Here is a 14,609-nt window from a genome sequence, read left to right as displayed (position 1 = left end):
GCCCCACAGCTTCTCCTCGCCCCGGCCCCCCACGAACGACGGGGGAGGGGGCTGACCCCCCTCTTCCCGCCCCACGTGTCGGGGGAAGAGCTCCCGCAATAAAATGCGTGGTGACAACCTGCAAGAACATGGGTGGTGGCCGTGGTGGCATCTCGTGGCTGTGGGTGGTTGGTGGCCATGGTGGTGACTTGCAACCATGACCTGGTGGCCAGGTGGTATCTCATGGTCATGGGTGGTTGGTGGCTGTGGTGGCAGCTCATGGCCGTGGGTGGCTGGTGGCCATGGCAGCAGCTCATGGCCATGGGTCGTTGGTGGCCATGGTGACAGCTCATGGCCACGGGTGGTTGGTGGCCATGGTGACAATTTACAAGCATACGGCTGGTGGTCATGGTGGCATCTCATGGCCGTGGGTGGTTGGTGGCCATGGTGGCATCTCATGGCCATGGGTGGTTGGTGGCCATGGTGGCATCTAGTGGCCATGGGTGGTTGGTGGCCATGGTGGTGACTTGCAACCAAGACCTGGTGGCCATGGTGGCATCTCATGGCCGTGGGTGGTTGGTGGCCATGGTGGCATCTCATGGCTGTGGGTGGTTGGTGGCCATGGTGGTGACTTGCAACCATGACCTGGTGGCCAGGTGGCATCTCATGACCATGGGTGGTTGGTGGCCATGGTGGTGACCTACAAGTACATGGCTGGTGGCCATGGTGGCATCTCATGGCTGTGGGTGGTTGGTGGCCATGGTGACAACCTGCAAGCACACGGGTGGTTGGTGGCCATGGTGGCATCTTGTGGCCGTGGGTGGTTGGTGGCCATGGTGGCATCTCATGGCTGTGGGTGGTTGGTGGCTGTGGTGGCATCTCGTGGCCATGGGTGGTTGGTGGCCATGGTGGCATCTAGTGGCCATGGGTGGTTGGTGGCCATGGTGGTGACTTGCAACCATGACCTGGTGGCCAGGTGACATCTCATGGCCATGGGTGGTTGGTGGCCATGGTGACAACCTCCAAGCACACGGGTGGTGGCCATGGTGGCATCTCGTAGCCGTGGGTGGTTGGTGGCCATTGTGGCATCTCATGGCCGCGGGTGATTGGTGGCCATGGTGGCGTCTCATGGCCATGAGCAGTTGGTGGCCAATGTGGCATCTCATGGCCATGGGCGGTTGGTGGCCATTGTGGCATCTCGTGGCCATGGGTGGTTGATGGCCATACTGGTGACCTACAAGTACATGGCTGGTGGCCATGGTGGCATCTCATGGCTGTGGGTGGTTGGTGGCCATGGTGACAACCTGCAAGCACACGGGTGGTTGGTGGCCATGGTGGCATCTTGTGGCCATGGGTGGTTGGTGGCCATGGTGGCATCTCATGGCCATGAGTGGTTGGTGGCCATGGTGGCATCTCGTGGCCATGGGTGGTTGGTGGCCATGGTGGCATCTCATGGCCATGAGTGGTTGGTGGCCATGGTGATGACCTGCAAGCACATGGCTGGTGGCATCTTGTGGCCGTGAGTGGTTAGTGGCCATGGTGGCATCTCATGGCCATGGGTGGCTGGTGGCCATGGTGGTGACTTGCAACTATGACCTGGTGGCCATGGTCATGACCTGCAGCCACATGTCTGGTGCTGGTGGCCGTGGTGGCATCTCATGGCTGTTGGTGGTTGGTGGCCATGGTGGTGACTTGCAACCATGACCTGGTGGCCATGGTCATGACCTGCAGCCACATGTCTGGTGCTGGTGGTCATGGTGGCAACTCATGGACACTGGTGATTGGTGGCCATAGTGGCATCTCATGGCCGTGGGTGGCTGGTGGCCATGGTGGTGACTTGTAACCATGACCTGGTGGCCATGGTGGTGACCTGCAGCCACACGTCTGGTGCTGGTGGCCATGGTGGCAACTCAAGGACATTGGTGATTGGTGGCCATGGTGGTGACTTGCAACCATGACCTGGTGGCCATGGTCATGACCTGCAGCCACATGTCTGGTGCTGGTGGCCATGGTGGCAACTCATGACCATTGGTGGCTGGTGGCCATGGTGGTGACCTGCAAGCACATGGCTGGTGGTCATGGTGACATCTCATGGCCATGGGTGGCTGGTGGCCATGGTGACAACCTGCAACCACACGTCTCGTAGCCATGGTGGCATTTCATGGCATTTGATGGTTGGTGGTGACCTGTAACCGCCACCCCGTGGCCAAGATGGCAACTCCTGGCCACCCAGGGGCCACCCCGAGGTGTCAAGCAGGAAGTTGGCTCCTCCCGGCAGCGCGTGGGCGTCCTAATTGGCGCCAATTAAGAGCTGCCTAACGAGGTGGCCGCTAACAAGCCCGAGAAGCCGCCACGCCCTGTTTACACCATTGACGCCCAGTTGGGATTTAGAGGGGGCGGAGCCAGCCCCACCTCCTGGCCACGCCCCCCTCCACCAGCCAGAAGCCCCGCCCCTGTGAGGGTGAGAGTGGTGGGACACGCGTGATGGACGTGTGGACGTGTGTCATAGACGTGTGGACACATGTCGTAGGCGTGTGTCATGGATATGTGGACATGTCATGGACATGTGGACACGTCATGGACACGTGGACACCTCATGGACATGTGGACACGTGTCATGGACATACAGACGTGTCGGGAGGTGTGGATGCATCATGGATGTATAGACACATGTCATGGATGTATAGACACATGTCACAGCTTCAGTCTTCTCCAGCCCTCAAAGTTGGCCACCAACCCATGGGTGGGGGTCTCCAAAGCTGATTAGCCAATCAGCACATGTTGGTCTCCAAAACTCATTGGCCAACCAGTACATGATGGTCTCCAAAGCTGGTTGGCCAACCAGTAGGTCCTGGTCTCCAAAGCTGGTTGACCAACCAGCACATGTTGGTCTCCAAAACTCATTGGCCAACCAGTACATGATGGTCTCCAAAGCTGATTGGCCAACCAGCACATGTTGGTCTCCAAAACTCATTGGCCAACCAATATGTCCTGGTCTCCAAAGCTGATTGGCCAATGAGGACATCCTGGTCTCCAAAGCTGATTGGCCAACCAGTCTATACTGGTCTTCAAAGTTGATTGGCCAGCCAGCACACGTTGGTCTCCAAAGCTGATTGGTCAGCCAGCACACGTTGGTCTTCAAAGCTGATTGGTCAGCCAGTACCTCCAGGTCCTCAAAGCTGATTGGCCAGCCAGTATGTCCAGGTTTTCAAAGCTGATTGGCCAGCCAGTACATCCAGGTTTTCAAAGCTGGTTGGCCAGCCAGCACATGTTGGTCTCCAAAGCTGATTGGCCAACCAGTACATCCAGGTTTCCAAAGCTGATTGGCCAGCCAGCACACATTGGTCTCCAAAGCTGATTGGCCAATGAGGACATCCCCGTCTCCAAAGCTCCTTGGCCAACCAGTCCATACTGGTCTTCAAAGCTGATTGGTCAGCCAGCACACTTTGGTCTCCAAAGCTGATTGGCCAGCCCGTACCTCCAGGTCCTCAAAGCTGATTGGCCAGCCAGTATGTCCAGATTTTCAAAGCTGATTGGTCAGCCAGCACATGTTGGTCTCCAAAGCTGATTGGTCAGCCAGCACATGTTGGTCTCCAAAGCTGATTGGTCAGCCAGTGTGTGTTGGTTTCCAAAGCTGATTGGCCAATCAGGACATCCTGGTCTCCAAAGCTGGTTGGCCAACCAGCATGCATTGGTCTCCAAAGCTGATTGGCCAGCCAATACATCCAGGTTTTCAAAGCTGGTTGGCCAGCCAGTATGTCCAGGTTCTCAAATCTGATTGGCCAGCCAGTACGTCCAGGTTCTCAAATCTGACTGGCCAACCTTATGCCTCCCCTTCCATCACAACCAACCAATCACCTCCCTCCCCTTCCCAACACCAGCTGACCCCCCACCACCACCACCTCCCCACCCAATCACCACCTCCCCACGGCCGCCGAGCCCCCCGGCCAATCAGCAGTCGAGGCGAGCGGCCAATGGTGACGCGAGCCGGGGCGGGGCCGGGGGATTAGGGGTGGAGGCGTCTCCATGCCGGTCCCGACGCCTCCAGCTCAGCGCCGGGCGGGCCGGGCGCCGGTATAAAACCGCGGCCCCCGTGGGCGGCGCCGGGCGCGGTGGGGCCGGTCGGGCCGGGTTTGGGCTCCTGCTGGCCGGGTTTGCCGGGGACGGGACGCGGAAGCCGCCACCAGCGGGATCTCGGCCACGGGAGCCACGGGTGGCACGCGGGACACGGAGCCGGGCGGGCGCCCCCCGCCGCCCCCCGCGGGACACGCAGGTTCGGTGGGGGTGGGGGTGGTGCGTGGGGGTTGTTGTCACCCACTGGTGTCCGTCTGTGGGTCCTTCGGGGTCGTTCTGTCCGTGAGCTCCTTCCTTCTCCATCTCCATTCTTCCTTGTCCAGGTTTCCTCCATCTCCATCATCTCCATCTCCATCTCCATCCTTCCTTCTCCAGGTTTCCTCTGTCTCCATCATCTCCATCTCCATCCTTCCTTCTCCAGGTTTGATCCATCATCTCCATCTCTATCTCCATCTCTATCTCCATCTCTATCTCCATCTCTATCTCCATCTCTATCTCCATCTCTATCTCTATCTCTATCTATCTCTATCTCTATCTCTATCTCTATATCCATCTCTCCTCCATCTCCATTTCCATCCTTCCATTTCCATCCTTCCATTTCCATCCTTCCATTTCCATCCTTCCATCTCCATCCTTCCATTTCCATCCTTCCATCTCCATCCTTCTCCAGGTTTGATCCATCATCTCCATCCTTCCTTCTCCATCCCTGGTGTGCATCCCTCTGTCCTTCTCCAGCCCTGTTCCGTCCCTCTGTCCTTCTCCAGCCTTGTTCTGTCCCTCTGTCCCTCATCCCCGACCTTTCTTCCTTCTTCACGGGGCTCCACCCCTTGATCCCAGCTCTCCAGCCATCCTTTCTTCTCCATGATCCATCCATCCATCCGTCCGTCCATCCGTCTTCCAGGCTTTGCTTCCTCTCCCATGGGTCCCACCACCTTCATCTATGGGCCCCACCTCCCATGTCCATGGGTCCCACCCACCTCTGTCCATGGGTCCCACCACGTCCATCCATGGGGCCCACCTCCCATGTCCACGGGTCCTAACCACCTCTGTCCATGGGTCCCACCACCTCCCATCTCCTTGGGTCCCACCACCTCCATCCATGGGTCCCACCACCTCTCACATCTGTGGGTCCCACCACCGCCCATGTCCTTGGCTCCCACCACCTCCCATGTCCTTGGCTCCCACCACCTCCCATGTCCTTGGCTCCCACCACCTCCATCCATGGGTCCCACCACCTCCCACATCCATGGGGCCCACCTCCCATGTCCTTGGGTCCCACCACCTCCATCCATGGGTCCCACCGCCTCCCATGTCCTTGGGTCCCACTGCCTCCATCCATGGGTCCCACCACCTCCATCCATGGGTCCCACCTCCCATGTCCTTGGGACCCACCATCTCCCGCCTCCATGGGTCCCACCACCTCCCACATCCATGGGCCCCACCTCATGTCCTTGGGTCCCACCACCTCCCACATCCATGGGGCCCACCTGCATCCATGGGTCCCACCACCTCCCATGTCCTTGGGTCCCACCACCTCCATCCATGGGTCCCACCACCTCCCATGTCCATGGGTCCCACCACCTCCATCCATAGGTCTCGTCACCTTTCATGTCCTTGGGTCCCAACCACCTCCATCCGTGTGTCCCACCACCTCCCATGTCCTTGGGTCCCACCACCTCCATCCATGGGTCCCACCACCTCCCACCTCCATGGGCAGCAATGACCAGCACCCATGGGACCCATTTCCCACCCTTATCTGTGGGGCTCGTGGCACACGTCCACAGGGAGTGGTGCCCCACACCCATGGGTGGCTCCAACCCATGGCTATGGGAACCGTGACCCACACTCACGTGGAGCCTTGACCCACTTCCATGGGGCCCACAACCTTCCCCCATGGGGAGCGGTGACCCCATGGCCATGACCACCAGTGACCCACGGCCATGACCACCAGTGACCCACGGCCATGGGAAACCATGACTCTAAGGTGCCTCCAACCCATGGCCACAGGGAACCGCGACTCAGCCCCATGGACAACCATGACCCACAGCCATGGGAACCCCAGACCCACATCCACAGGGAACCGTGACCCACGGGGACCCACGACCCACAGCCGTGGGTGGACACGACCCACAACTATGGGGAGCAATGACCTTGGGGAGCAACGCCCCATATCTAAGGGCACTTCCAACCCACATCCAAGGGTCCCCCCAACCCACGGCCTTGAAGAACCGTGACCCACAACCACGGGGGGGCTGTGACCCACATCTCCATGGGGCCGTGACCCACAGCCCCAGCCCCACAGAGGCATCCAAGGGCAGCGGGAGGTTCTGGGAGGTCAACCCCCCCGGGCCAAGGAGGGGGAAGCAGAAGAGCTGGTGGAACCCATAATTAGTGGCCTCATTAACGATGACTGTGTCATCGTCACCGTGGCGCCCAGGGTGACAATGTCACCATTGCTGGGGCGCGATGACGGGGCGGATTGTGTGGCCTGGGGTGGAGGGGACCGAGGTTGGGGGTGGAGACCCCAAAGTGGTGTGGGGCGACCCCCAAAAACCAAGTCCCATCCTGGACCTCTGGGTCCCCCCATTGACATCTGGGTGGTCTCTTGGACCTCTGGGTCCTCCCATGGACATCTGGGTGGTCTCCTGGGCCTCTGGTTCCCTTATGGACCTCTGGGTGGTCTCCTGGACACCTGGGTCCCTTTATGGACCTCTAGGTCCCTTCATGGACATCTGGGTGGTCTCCTGGACACCTGGGTCCTCTCCTGGACGCCTGGGTCCCCTTATGGACCTCTAGGTCCCTTCATGGACATCTGGGTGGTCTCCTGGACCTCTGGGTCCCTTATGGACCTCTGGGTCCCCCCATGGACATCTTGGTGTCTCTTGGACCTCTGGGTGGTCTCCTGGACACCTGGGTCCTCATATGGACCTCTGGGTCCTCCCCAAGCACCCAAGTCCCATCCTGGGCACCTACATCCTCTCCTGGACCTCTGGGTCCCTTCATGGACATCTGGGTGGTATCTTGGACCTCTGGGTGCCCTTATGGACCTCTGGGTCCCCCCATGGATGTCTGGGTGCTCTCCTGGACCTCTGGGTCCCCCATGGATATCTGGGTGGTATCTTGGACCTCTGGGTGCCCTTATGGACCTCTGGGTCCCCCCATGGATGTCTGGGTGCTCTCCTGGACCTCTGGGTCCCCCATGGATATCTGGGTGGTATCTTGGACCTCTGGGTCCCCATATGGACCTCTGGGTCCCCCCATGGATATCTGGGTGGTCTCTTGGACATCTGGGTCCTGTCCTGGACACCTGGGTCCCCCCATGGACCTCAAGGTCCCCCCATGGACATCTTGGTGTCTCTTGGACCTCTGGGTGCTCTGGACACCTGGGTCCCTTTATGGACCTCTGGGTCCCCCCATGGATATCTGGGTGTTCTCCTGGACCTCTGGTTCCCTTATGGACCTCTGGGTGGTCTCTTGGACCTCTGGGTCTGCTTATGGACCTCTGGGTCCTCCCATGGACCTCTGGGTGGTCTCCTGGAGTGGGGTGTGGGGCAGAGGGTCCAACACGAGGGGAGCACTAACGGCTCTGCCCCACAGCGGCCACAGAGACGCGAGCCATGGTGGCCACCGGGCTCTGGGGAGCCATGAGGGTGCTGGGAACGCTGGTCCTGGTGGTGACCACGGGTGAGTCCACGGGTGGTGACGCTGACACGAGCGTGGTGGCGGTGACACGTGTGTGGCGGTGGTGACATACATGTGGTGGTGGTGACATACATGTGGTGGCCGTGACACGCGTGTGGTGGCCATGACATGTGTGTGGTGGCCATGACACACGTGTGGTGGTCACATATATGTGGTGGCTCTGACACACGTGTGGTGGTGGTGACACGCGTGTGGTGGCCATGACATGTGTGTGGTGGCCCTGACACACGTGTGGTGGTGGTGACATACATGTGGTGGCGGTGACATGCGTGTGGTGGTGGTGACACACGTGTGGTGGCCTTGACATACATGTGGTGGCAGTGATACGTATGTGGTGGTGGTGACACACATCTGGTGGCCTTGACATGCGTGTGGTGGCGCTGACACGCGTGTGGTGGCCGTGACACGTGTGTGGTGGCCTTGACATACATGTGGTGGCAGTGATACGTATGTGGTGGTGGTGACACTCATGTGGTGGCTCTGACACACGTGTGGTGGCACTGACACGCGTGTGGTGGCCATGACACACGTGTGGTGGCACTGACACGCGTGTGGTGGCCATGACACACGTGTGGTGGTCACATATATATGGTGGCTCTGACCCACGTGTGGTGGCGCTGACACGCGTGTGGTGGCCTTGACATGCGTGTGGTGGTGGTGACACACGTCTGGTGGCCTTGACATGTGTGTGGTGGCGCTGACACGCGTGTGGTGGCCGTGACACGCGTGTGGTGGCCGTGACACGCATGTGGTGGTGCTGACACTCATGTGGTGGTGGTGACACTCATGTGGTGGCTCTGACACACGTGTGGTGGCACTGACACGTGTGTGGTGGCCGTGACACGCGTGTGGTGGCCGTGACACACGTGTGGTGGCCATGACACACGTGTGGTGGTCACACATATATGGTGGCTCTGACACACGTGTGGTGGCGCTGACACACGTGTGGTGGCCGTGACACGCGTGTGGCAGCGCTGACATGCATGTGGTGGCTCTGACACACGTGTGGTGGTGGTGACACGCGTGTGGTGGCCGTGACACGTGTGTGGTGGCCATGACACACGTGTGGTGGTGGTGACATACATGTGGTGGTTGTGACACGCGTGTGGTGGTGGTGACCTATATGTGGTGGCCGTGACATGCGTGTGGTGGTGGTGACATACATGTGGTGGCGGTGACACACGTCTGGTGGCCTTGACATGTGTGTGGTGGCCGTGACACGCGTGTGGTGGCCGTGACACGCATGTGGTGGTGCTGACACTCATGTGGTGGTGGTGACACTCATGTGGTGGCTCTGACACGCGTGTGGTGGCCGTGACACGCGTGTGGTGGCCGTGACACGCGTGTGGCGGCGCTGACATGCATGTGGTGGCCCTGACACACGTGTGGTGGTGGTGACATGTGTGTGGTGGCCATGACATGTGTGTGGTGGCCCTGACACACGTGTGGTGGTGGTGACATACATGTGGTGGTTGTGACACGCGTGTGGTGGTGGTGACCTATATGTGGTGGCTCTGACACACGTGTGGTGGTGGTGACATACATGTGGTGGCTCTGACACACGTGTGGTGGCCGTGACACGCGTGTGGCGGTGCTGACACGCGTGTCCCGGGTCCCCTTGCAGCGTCCTCGGCGTGGGGCGACACACGCGTGGTGGGGGGCGCGGACTGCGTGCCCCACTCGCAGCCGTGGCAGGCGGCCATCTTGGACATGTACAAGCTGTACTGCGGCGGCGTGCTGGTGGACAGGCAGTGGGTGGTGACGGCGGCGCACTGCACCACGCCGGGGTAAGGATGGTGACCCGGGTCACCTCCCGTGGGTCTTGGGCCTCCAGGTGGGGCGGGGACATGCGGGACATGGTCGTCATGGCCCACGCGTGTTCTGTGTGGTGGTCCGGTGAGGGTCGTGGCCATGGGGGGGTTTCTGTGGTCTACACGTGTGGCCGGGACGTGTGGTAGACCCCATGTCCCACATGTTGGCCATGCTGTAGACCCCATGTCCCACATGTTGCCCATGCCGTGTCCTGGCCATGTTGTAGACACCATAGACCACATGTTGGCCATGCTGTAGACCCCATGTCCCACACGCTGGCCATGCCGTGTCCTGGCCATGCTGTAGACCCCATAGACCACATGTTGGCCATGCTATATCCCACACATTGGCCATGCTGTAGACCCCATGTCCCACACGTTGGCCATGCCATGTCCTGGCCATGCTGTAGACCCCATGTCCCACACGTTGGCCATGATGTGTCCCACATGTTGGCCATGCCATGTCCTGGCCATGCTGTAGACCCCATGTCCCACACGTTGGCCATGATGTGTCCCACATGTTGGCCATGCCATGTCCTGGCCATGCTGTAGACCCCATGTCCCACACGTTGGCCATGATGTGTCCCACACGTTGGCCATGCCATGTCCTGGCCATGCTGTAGACCTCATGTCCCACACACTGGCCATGCCGTGTCCTGGCCATGCTGTAGAGCCCATGTCCCACATGTTGGCCATGCTGTAGACCCCATGTCCCACACGTTGGCCATGATGTGTCCCACACATTGGCCATGCCGTGTCCTGGCCATGCTGTAGACCCCATAGACCACATGTTGGCCATGCTGTGTCCCACACATGTCTTGGACATGCTGTAGACCCCATGTCCCACATGTCGGCCATACTGTGTCTCAGACATGTCTTGGACATGCTGTAGACCCCATGTCCCACATGTTGGCCATGCTATGTCCCACACGTGTCTTGGACATGCTGTAGACCCCATAGACCACATGTTGGCCATGCTGTGTCCCACACATGTCTTGGACATGCTGTAGACCCCATGTCCCACATGTCGGCCATGCTGTGTCCCACACATGCCTTGGACATGCTGTAGACCCCATGTCCCACATGTCGGCCATGCTGTGTCCCACACATGCCTTGGACATGCTGTAGACCCCATGTCCCACATGTCGGCCATGCTGTGTCTCAGACATGTCTTGGACATGCTGTAGACCCCATGTCCCACATGTTGGCCATGCTGTGTCTCAAACGTGTCCTGGCCACGTTGTAGACCCCATGTCCCACACGTTGGCCATGCCGTGTTCCACATGTGTCTTGGCCATGCTGTAGACCCCATAGACCACATGTTGGCCATGCTGTGTCCCACACGTTGGCCATGCCATGTCCTGGCCATGCTGTAGACCCCATAGACCACATGTTGGCCATGCTGTGTCCCACACATGTCTTGGACATGCTGTAGACCCCATGTCCCACATGTCGGCCATGCTGTGTCTCAGACATGTCTTGGACATGCTGTAGACCCCATGTCCCACATGCTGGCCATGCTGTGTCCCCAACGTTTCTTGGACGTGCTGTAGACCCCATAGACCACATGTTGGCCATGCCGTGTCCCACACGTTTCTTGGACGTGCTGTAGACCCCATGTCCCACATGTTGGCCATGCTGTGTCCCACACGTGTCTTGGCCATGCTGTAGACCCCCACAGACCACATGTTGGCCATGCCATGTCCCACACATTGGCCATGCTGTATTCCCCATGTCCCACATGTTGGCTGTGTTGTGTCCCACACATGTCCTGGCCATGCTGTAGACCCCATGTCCCACACGTTGGCCATGCTGTAGACCCCATGTCCCACACATTGGCCATGCCGTGTCCCACACATGTCCTGGCCATGCTGTAGACCCCATGTCCCACACGTTGCCCGTGGTCTCTCGGTCCTTCCCCCATGTCCCACATGTGTCCCCTCCCCAGGATCACCACCATCCGCCTGGGCAAGCACAACCTGTACACACGGGAGGCGGGTGAGATGCAGAGGATGGTGCAGAAGCTGGTGCCCCACCCCGGCTACGACCCCACCACCAAGGACAATGACATCATGATGATCAAGCTCCTGACGCCCGTCACCCTCAGCAGCAGGATCCAGGCCATCCCCGTGGCCTCCTGCCTCCCGGACCCCGGCACCATCTGCACCACCTCGGGATGGGGGGCCGTCACCTCCCCTGAAGGTACCCGTGGGCCCTTCTGAGTCTCCTCTTGGGGGTCTTGGGCCTCTCCTGGAGGTCTGGGTCTCCCCCTTGGACATCTGGGTCATCTCCTTGGCACCTTCGTCCTCTCACAAGTTCCTGGGTCTTCTTCTGGACACCCAAGTCCCATCCTGAACCTCTGGGTCCCCCCATGAACATCTGGGTGGTCTCCTGCACACCTGGGTCCTCTCCTGGACCTCTGGGTCCCCCCATGGATATCTGGGTGGTCTCTTGGACACCTGGGTGGTCTTCTGGACACCCAGGTCCTCTTCTGGACCTCAGGGTCCCCCCATGGACATCTGGGTGCTCTCCTCCACACCTGGGTCCCCTTATGGACCTTTGGGTCCTTCTCAAGCTCCCAAGTCCCCTCCTGTACACCCACATCCTCTCCTAGACCTCTGGATCCCTTCATGGACATTTGGGTGGTCTCCTGGACCTCTGGGTCCCCATATGGACCTCTGGGTCCCCCCATGGACATCTGGGTGCTCTCCTGGACACCTGGGTCCCCTTATGGACCTCTGGGTCCCCATATGGACCTCTGGGTCACCGTCAAGCTCATATCTCACCCCAAACCAACCTGGAGAATCATCTCCAAGTGGTCTCCTGTGGTGGACACGACGACTCCAGGTCGGGGGGGAGGGTGTTGGCGTTGGGATATTTTGGGTCAGGAAGCAGATTTGTGCTGATTTTTGGGTCGATTGCTCTGGTTTCTCTCTCCCCCCATCGGTTTCCCGTCTCAGTCTCTTACCCGGACGTCTTGCAGTGCGTCAACGTCACCATCTTCTCCACGGCCCAGTGCCGCCAGTTCTACCCCAGCTCCATCACCGACAACATGCTCTGCGCCGGGAGCATCCAGGGCGGTAGGGACTCTTGCCAGGTACGGCCAATGGGGACTCTGCTGTGGCCAACCAATGGTGGTCTTCGGCCAAAGAACGGTTCTCCAAATCGACCCTCATTGGCCAACCCAATGATGGTCTTCAGACAAAGAAGGGTTGTCCAAATCGTTCTGAGTTGACCTACCCAATGATGGTTGACCAACCCAATGGCGGTTGACCAACCCAATGGCAGTTGGCGAACCCAATGGTGGTTGGTGAACCCATGATGGTTGACCAACCCAATAGTGGTTGGCCAACCCAACGGTGGTTGGCGAACCCAATGGTGGTTGACCAACCCAATGGCGGTTGGCAAATCCAATGGTGGTTGCCCATCCCAGTGGTGATTGGTGAACCCCTGATGGTTGACCAACCCAACTGTGGTTGGCCAACCCAGTAGTGGTTGACCAACCCAATGTTGGTTGACCAACCCAATGGTGGTTGGCGAACCCAATGGCGGTTGACCAACCCAATGGCGGTTGACTAACCCAATGGCGGTTGATCAACCCAACGGTGGTTGACCAACCAAGTAGTGGTTGACCAACCCAATGGTGGTTGGTCAACCCAATGGCGTTTGGTGAACCCATGATGGTTGACCAACCCAACGGTGGTTGACCAACCCAATGGCGGCTGGCAAACCCAATGGTGGTTGGCAAACCCAATAGTGGTTGGCCAACCCAATGGCAGTTGACCAACCCAACGGTGGTTGGCCAACCCAATATTGGTTGCCCAACCCAATGGTGGTTGGTGAACCCAATGGTGGCTGGCGAACCCAATGGTGGTTGCCCAACTCAACAGAGGTTGCCCAACCCAACAGAGGTTGCCCAACCCAATGGTGGTTGCCCAACCCAACGCTGGTTTCCCAGCTCAACAGAGGTCATACAACCAACCCATCAAGACCCAACAACGATTGGTTGACCGTTGGCTGACTCACCAAAGGTTGGGTGACCACCCCTCATCTTTCCATAGGGTGACTCCGGGGGACCTCTGGTTTGCAATGGGACCCTCCAAGGGATCGTGTCCTGGGGGATGGAGAGATGTGGGCAGCCCAAGAGACCTGGTGTCTACACCAAGGTCTGCAGATACTTCCAGTGGATCCAGAACATCATGAAGGAGAACTAACAATGGTCCAACAACCTCCAGATGTCTGGGGGGGTGGTTAGAGGACCCCCCGCCACGTCCACCCTTCCACTGCTCGCCGGGGTAGGACGTTGGGGGGTAGAACCAGGGTGAGCTGGCGAAGCTGGTGAGATGGTGGGTGGGATGGTGGGAGGAATTAAAGCGTTGTGATGTTTGGTGGGAACATTCGTCCTTTCGACCTCATTGACTTTGTGGCCACCTCAAGGACCAAGACGTGGGGCTGCGGTGGCCTTGCGGTGGCACTGAGGACACAGGGCTGGTGGCCAGGTCCTCCAATCCAAAAGGAGTTGGTCAATTCAATAAGGGTTGCCAATCAAAGATGGTCGCCCAAGTCAACCCAGCAAGAGGAGATGGCCAATGGGAATGAAGAACGCGATAGGCAACAAAGGTCACCCAGTCCCATGAGGGTCATGCAGTCCCATGTGGATCACCCAACCAATGACAGTTGGCCAACCCAACCAGAGTTGACCAATAAGGGTCATCCAATCCCAAAGGTCACCCAATCCCATGAGGGTCACCCAACCAATGACCGTTGGCCAACCCAACAAGAGTTGGCCAATAAGTGTCACCCAATCCCATGAGGGTCACCCAACCAATGACGGTTGGCCAACCCAACAAGAGTTGGCCAATAAGGGTCACCCAATCCCAAAGGTCACCCAATCCCATGAGGGTCACCCAACCAATGGCGGTTGGCCAACCCAACCAGAGTCGGCCAATAAGGGTCACCCAATCCCAAAGGTCACCCAATCCCATGAGGGTCACCCAATCCCATGAAGGTCACCCAACCAATGACGGTTGGCCAACCCAAAAA

At 59.0% G+C, this 14,609-nt stretch overlaps 1 protein-coding gene across 1 annotated transcript; it reads left to right on the top strand.

The window, feature by feature from the left end:
* Window positions 1-7,670: 7,670 nt before the first annotated feature.
* On the top strand, window positions 7,671-13,780 carry LOC309450769 (kallikrein-14-like; the record flags this gene model as incomplete). The annotated part of the gene is made up of 5 exons (XM_082073912.1): window positions 7,671-7,737; window positions 9,380-9,542; window positions 11,515-11,768; window positions 12,527-12,663; window positions 13,628-13,780. 5 exons carry the CDS (start codon window positions 7,671-7,673, stop codon window positions 13,778-13,780), a joined length of 774 nt encoding a protein of 257 aa, XP_081930038.1.
* Between the last annotated feature and the right edge of the window lie 829 nt (window positions 13,781-14,609).

This window comes from Streptopelia decaocto (assembly GCF_964273445.1).
Source record: "Streptopelia decaocto genome assembly, chromosome: 28".
Taxonomy (NCBI): domain Eukaryota; kingdom Metazoa; phylum Chordata; class Aves; order Columbiformes; family Columbidae; genus Streptopelia; species Streptopelia decaocto.
Note: the sequence above shows the minus strand (reverse complement) of the source record. Positions and strands in the feature narration are given on the sequence as shown.